The following is a 7,102-nucleotide window of genomic DNA, read 5'->3' on the forward strand; positions in this document are numbered from 1 at the left end:
CATGCTGTGATACAAACACAAGGCCTTTACGTCAGCGAATACTGAGTCAGCGCCTGAGCTTTGAGAATTAGAGTCAAAACACAGTGAACTACTGCTTGGCTGTCTCATGGTCATGAATCCACATGGTGAAGTATTTTCACTGTTCTGAGAGGCTCCTGCCATGTGTTTCTTCAGCTGAAAACCTAGGAAAATGTCCCAAGGATAGATGGACTCACTTTATCCAGAGAAAGAAATGTTTCAAGAGGATAAGAAAGGCTGGATCAGTCTTGGCATTTAAATTTTACATTGTCTCAGGTGAGCAGGGTTTTCTCACTCAAAGTCAATCTCTTCATTAATTTTTTAGAATTTTTCTACCAGATTTATATCATATTTATAAAGAGAAGGTTAAGAGAAAAAGAAGGAAACTTAAATACTACAACAGGCCTTCTCATTATGTGCTGCCTTGTAAAAGGAGCAGAGCTTAAGGGGCCGGGGGATGGAATTCCCCTGGAATTTTATTTTATTTATTGAGGAGTTACCTGGGTGGGCTTTCTTTAAGGCTTATAATTCTGTTGTACTTGACATGGCATCATCAGGAACACAGATTCTCAATCAGGACCAGCTAAATACTTTGTGGGATCTGAAGCAGAATGAAATATGGGCCCCCTGCTCAAATCATTTAAGAAATTCAATAAAATGACAGCTGAATACTGAACCAAAAGCAGGAAGGACCCTGCTCAGTGTCGGGTCCCCTGTGACTGTACAGGCACATACCCACAAAACAGGCTTTGCTCTCAATCCAGGTTTTGCCACTTACTAGTCATGTGATTCTGGACATACCATTTTTAAATAGGGGTAAGAAGAGTCCTCACATCATTGAGCTGTTTTTAGGATTAAATAAACATTTGAAAAGCATTTTGAAACACCTGCCATATAGCAAGCACTATATGAATGATTAGTAAGTATTTACTCTGTTGAGCCTAAACATCTCAAAATATCAAAGAACTACAAACATGAATTTACTAAAACATTTAAAAAAGCATTTTGAGACTTTGGATTCCAGATAAACAGAATCTATTTTTATTACTATGACAATGGTCACCTTTTAATTTGAACAATTAAACAACAGTTTTTTAAAAGGTATTCTGGATTGAGGTCAACTACTCACAAAGTAAGACTGAAGAGCAAAATAAAAATAATGGTTTATGTTTATGGTTCTAGAATTCTGTGGAGTGCAAACTGTCATGAATTCAAGCTAATAGAAGTGTTTTCTTTATGCTGGATTCACCAGGGACTTCACTGCTGCCATACAGGAAATAAAGCCTGTTGTAGCTGAACAAAAACTAAGAAATCCCTTTCTTTTTCTTTCCTTTTGACAATGAAGAATGCTTTGGAAAAAAAATAAGCTGTTGAATAGGAAATGTTATTAGCCATACAAATTCTATTTGTGGTTCTAGAAAACACATCACTAAAACAAGTCAGAAGATAAGATGCGGGAGTGATAGATACTTTTATATAGAAAAGAAAGTTGGTGCACAGAGACACAAATACTTAAAAGTTTATTAGTGCCTGTTTTATAAGAGCAACCTTTTTCTTCACTGAATTATTTACACATTTTTTACTTTTGACCACCAAAATTTCTCAGGACGTTCAAAAGTCTTTACACAATTAACATGTATAATAGGCCCATCCCCGGCCTATTATAATATTGTTGACTACAAGTTGTCATTTGTCAGACAAGTCTCCCAAGGTACACAGATTTGGGATATTTCTCCTTAAGTGTTGGCCACTGAACAACGAAGTAATCGGAGAGGTGAAATAGAATCTTTCCAGACAGGGATAAATTTTCTACTCGGCAGATGCTTTCGACATAGACAATGATCACTTTCTTTATTCCGAGTATCCCAAGGAGAAGAGCAGAGATACAGATAGGAACACATGTTCCTGGTCCGTTACACAATACCTTAAAAAAAAAAAAAGTTGAAGGTCAAGTTAAAATACAGAATACTAATGTAAATGAATCATTTAAAATTGAAAACAGTCAAACTTTAGAGAAGATTTTGAATTATTCCAAAACTTAAATTGTTCCTTGTCAAGATCCAGCAATTAACGAGCACACACATAGGGCCAGGCAGGGCTGTGTGGTTGGTTGTTGGTTCTCCAGCTACCAACCCGTGTGAGACTGGGGCAAATCACTTAACCTCTCCGCCCTTGTGGCCTCTGCGTGTGCTACAGGAGGGGTCTAGATTGGCCCTGAGTGCTCTCCAGCTGCCGCTGTTCTTCTCCAACTGCTTTGTGCATTTCAAATATCACACATATAAATAGGAAACAAACAAAATCACTTATGATTCACTGTTTTCACAGGTACAAACTTGTTCTCATTGATTTTTAAAAATAATCTTTACACTAGTTGGAACACCAGCATGTTAAAATGCAGGAGAAAATGACTTTAAAATACTAATTATGTAGAATAATTTTAGTAGTTCAAGCCAACAAGTCGGGTAGATGAGAGAAGGCTATTAAATGAATGAGATTTTCTTTCAAGAGAATTTAACCTAAGCTTATAACCCAGAGTGTTCATGCTTTTGAATTCTGCTAATTTTTATAGAAAGTCATTGGTTAAAAACAATTTATTTGATTGGGGGTGGGGGAATTGAGGAGATGCTGTTTGAAGGGACAAACTTGCAATGAGTAGGTAGTTACTGGAGCACTAATACACAGTACAGCGATTAAACCAACAAAACTGTATTGTAAACTTCAATGTTGCTAAGAGACTAGATCTTATTCTTTGCACAAAAAAAGAAATAATAATGTGCTATGATAAAGGTGTTAGCTAATGTTACTGTAGTAATCATATTGCAATATACAAACACATCAAGCCCAACACCTTGTATATCTCAGACTTACACATGTTATAGGTTAATTATGTCTCAGCTAAGAAAAAACAAAAAAATAATTTAGTTGGTGAACCTAACAAGAGAAATAAAAATTCAACTCACACAACAACCAAAAAGGATTTTTTTTAAGTCTTTTAAGAAAATGAAACCAAACCTATTTCACAGAATTGTTGGTAAGATAATTTATTAGTATTTTCACAGGGAAAAGGCATTTTAGACAACATCTTAATCACATGCTCATGTCGCCTGAATTAGTTTAACCTAATGAAGTACTTTTTACTCCATAAATCATAATATAGGAGATTCGTGGCTGTCTACATGTCTACTGGGCATGATCTACAACGTCATGTGATTTTTCCAGCACAACGGCCATAAATGTATTAAACATCACAAAAGCTTAAAAGTTGAAAGAGTCCCCAGATATACTGTTCACCATTCCGATATTTCAAAGTCAAATCTCTTAGGGTCCAATAATACTCATGTGAATGCAGGCTCTGTCCATCCTGGAGGTGAGATCACCTGGCACATCACCCATAGAACTTTGGGAAGAGAGAAAGTAGTCTGTTTCAGGAAGGAGTCAGTCTCTTTTGTATCTGGCTTAAAACTCCTACCTACAATTCTAACTCCCTGCCTTTTGTGGAAAACATTTGTTCAAACTTTGTCTTGCATTACCACTTTTAAGCTGCTCTCCAGATGTTCTTCTTTAATCTCCCTTGAGTTGCCCTTATAACCTTTCTTCACAGATTCTCAACACAGGGTAGTAGAAAGACAATGGGACTGAGAGTCAGCAGAGGGGTAAACAACCTGGGAATTAGCTCAGTGACCACAGGCAACAACAGCCACAATCATCACCATTTCGGCCCTCACCACCATTTATTAACAGCAAGGACAGATATGGTACCAACTATTTCTCATCTACTATTTTAATTAATTCTCACAGTAATCATCGGAGTTTTATTATCTCTTTTTTGCAGAATAGGAAACAGTACAGAGAAAGCAAGGGGGCTCAATCCCAGGTTTAGGAGGTGGAGGTGTTCTGTGACTTCCGGTCACTTTTTTCCTGTGACTATTACCAACGCAGAAAACCCGGAGACTGGACTAAATGACTTTGCCTTTTAGCTCCAGGATTATATAATTCAATGACTAAATTGCCTCTAGTTTTGTCATCAGCCTAAATTACAAGCTCGCTCTGAATCCTTTCAGAGTTCAGAATTCTAAAAATCCTATGAATGCAAGGGTTCTCAAGAGTGGCATTTACATTTTGTACCAGACAGCTTTTCATTTTGGGGCCTGTCCTTTGCCCTCCAGCATGTTCAGTGGCATCCCCTGCTGCCACAAGATTGCAAGAGACAAGACAATCTCCAGACATTGCCCACTGTCTCCAGCTGAAAACCACTGTATTAATGTATTCCCCAAAACTGGATTATTTGTGTTGCTGTTCTCAATCTGTTTTTCTCTAGTACAGAACAAAACATAACCCACAGATTAAAAAGAACGTGTTGCTTACTTCTTGGATCTTGAATGTCACAAAAATATTTTCACATTTATTGCCTTTACAAAAATGTCTAAGCCCATGTCTTCATTTCAATATGTGGTCGGTCCTCTCTCTGTAAGCTGTGAGTATACTGCTGGAGATGGCCGTCTACAGAAGGGGAGATGACAGGGCATTGGTGGGAGATACATTAACCTGACACAGACCAGAAGCAGAGACTGTTAAGGTAAAAGTAGAAATTAAAGGGAATTTGTTTATTATCTCTGTTGTATTTCTGTATCTTGAGGCATCTTACTACAGAAAGTCATAGGCAAAATAAAACCATAAACCAAATATTAAAAAAAAAGCAAACTAATCTCAAGGAAAAATCAGGCTCAGAAAATCCAATTTTAATTAAGCATAGGTTTTATTAACCCTGACTTTTATAGCAGCCTTGGCAAAACATTTAAAAACTGTGGATTATGGCACTTCCACTACTTAAGGAGGCATACCAGAGAGACTTATTCCAAGCACTGAACAAAACAGAAAATATTGAGGTGATCTCGGCAAAGATGACATACATATAATACTTGGAGCTGTCTTTTCAACTTTGTAAAAATAATGGTTAAAGCATTCTTCCCATCTCTATCCCTTAAAATAGAAAATCTCAAGCAGCATGGGTCCATGGCCCTGATCCCTCTTCCTCACTACCTTGTCTTCTGGGCAGGACCAGCTTCTAGTATACTCTATGCTCTGTACCTGGTACAAAATAGGCACTCACTAAATTTTGCTGACAGAAAGGAATGAGGAGGTAAGGGAGGAGGGAATCTTTTGTCTATTGTATATAGTCAAATGCTTCCTTTGTCAGACTTGACCCTGTTTGTAACTATCTAAACACGCTTATCAGAAACACCCAGGGACTTGGCTGCCATAATGACTGTCACTGAGAGCTTTTAAAATTATTGCCATTTTTTACCATCCCAAACTTGTCACTTTTTCCTCAGGGGAACTTTCGTGTTGCTTGTTGTCAATTTAAGGGGTGGAGTAGAGCTGACTCTATCCCCAGCTATAAGAAGAGGAGATATAATTCTAGTCTGGCCAATCACAGCATCAAATTCCCTGGCACAGGTCTTTGTTCAGGGAAGAGCACATAATCCAGTGAGAAACCACAAGACATAGTGGAACTTTTGTTAGGGCTGAGAGGGGCTGCTCTTTTTCTACTGTGTCGGAATCTCAGAGGATATGGACCTGGCACTGTTAACATCTGTCTTGTCATATCTTAGAGCCCTTGAGAATGAAGCCATCCCAACATGGAGCAGAGCGCAGCTGAAAGAGGAAGACAGGCCAGATCCCAAAGGTAGCATTTAAGATCCACGAATCCAGCTGTGTCTGAAGGAAACCAGATCTGCTCCGAGACTTGCCAGGTATATGAGTGAATACATTCCATTTTCACTTAAGCCAGTTTGAATCAGGACTTCTGTCACTAGCATTAACATGCATCTAACTGGAATAGCTTTTTATTTTGTCTAACTCCCTGACTAGCCTCTGACCATCTGCAGTGCCAACTGGTAGGTATTTAATATGTGCCTGCTGGAAGAAACAACAAATCAATAAATAAACTCTGAGAGTAGGAAATTCAAGAGATAAACTAAAGTAAGGGTCTAGAAAGCAGAAAGAGGTCGGTGGTAGTATAAATATGAAGTCATGAAGGTAGATGAGTCAAGTCAAGGATCAAGAAAACTTAGAAGAGGATTGTTATTCTGCACATTTGTGTCACCACAGGGCAAGTGCTATTGGCTGAAACATCATATCAGCACATGATATGACATATGAAAAGACATATTTATGAAATGACATATGAAAAGACATATTTAACTTTGGGTAGTTTCAACTCCTAGTCTAGTAAGAATGCCATACACAGAATATAGGCCAACACCTTGGCGTTCTTGGGTTGGTTAAAGGTCAAAGACTTCAGCCATGAAGTTGAGGGGGATATAGGAGTCCATGTGCAGGTGAGGCTGCAAGCCAGATGGAGAGCCCAGTGAGGCTGCAATCCAGGAGACAGGCAGAGAAGCAGAGTCAGAGTCTGAGGCACTGGCTGAAAATTAGATATTTGGACAGTCTCTTGCTGGTGAAAGTGGTGACTAAAGAGGATTCATGAACACGGGAGCACAGCGTAGGGGTCTGATTGAGCTTCTAGGCCATGAAGCTGGAGAACTGGGGCCAGCTGTGGAAGCTGAGCTGGTGTAGGCCGGCAGCCCACATGGAGGGCAAAGGTCTGCCAAAATCAATGCTTTCATTTCAGGCACCACTATGCAGATGGTAAGCCGGATGATTAGGAAGGGAGCAAACACTGAGGTGCAGGAGCAGGAGACACAGGAAGAATAGCTTGATTGCAAGGATTAGCAGCAAGCGAAGTCAGTTAAGGTACTGAAAAACACACCCTCTTATTTTAGAGAAATAAGAAAAATCCCATCTACCAGACCAAGCCTATGTTAGAAGTGTGCCAACAAGATGAAACAATCAATAGTTTCGTGCAGCCATCAATGCTACAAGGGTATAGGTTGAAAAGAGAGCTTTAGATTTGTCTAAGAGAAAAGTAATGGCAGCCTCAGAGAGGACTATTTCAGAGATATTTTGGGATAAATACAGAGAGGAGTGAGCACGTGGGAGAGAGGAGCTCAAGTAGGAGTCGGCTGAGCTAATAAGCAGGGCTGGGGAAAAAAGGGTTTACAGAATTGAATATGTGAATACA

General features: G+C 39.0%; 1 protein-coding gene across 1 annotated transcript in view; it reads right to left on the minus strand.

Annotated features, from left to right (window-relative positions):
- Positions 1 to 1,042: 1,042 nt before the first annotated feature.
- ALG14 (ALG14 UDP-N-acetylglucosaminyltransferase subunit) overlaps positions 1,043 to 7,102 on the minus strand; it is a 79,426-nt gene continuing 73,366 nt past the window's right edge. Inside the window, exon 4 of the mRNA XM_037499196.2 lies at positions 1,043 to 1,942. Within this exon, the coding sequence (XP_037355093.1) occupies positions 1,712 to 1,942 (231 nt within the window). The 3' untranslated portion in view covers positions 1,043 to 1,711. The remainder of the gene's footprint in view (positions 1,943 to 7,102) is intronic.

The sequence above is a fragment of the Talpa occidentalis genome, unplaced genomic scaffold (assembly GCF_014898055.3).
Source record: "Talpa occidentalis isolate TD23 unplaced genomic scaffold, MPIMG_talOcc4v2.1 talOcc4.9, whole genome shotgun sequence".
NCBI classification, from domain to species: Eukaryota; Metazoa; Chordata; class Mammalia; order Eulipotyphla; family Talpidae; genus Talpa; species Talpa occidentalis.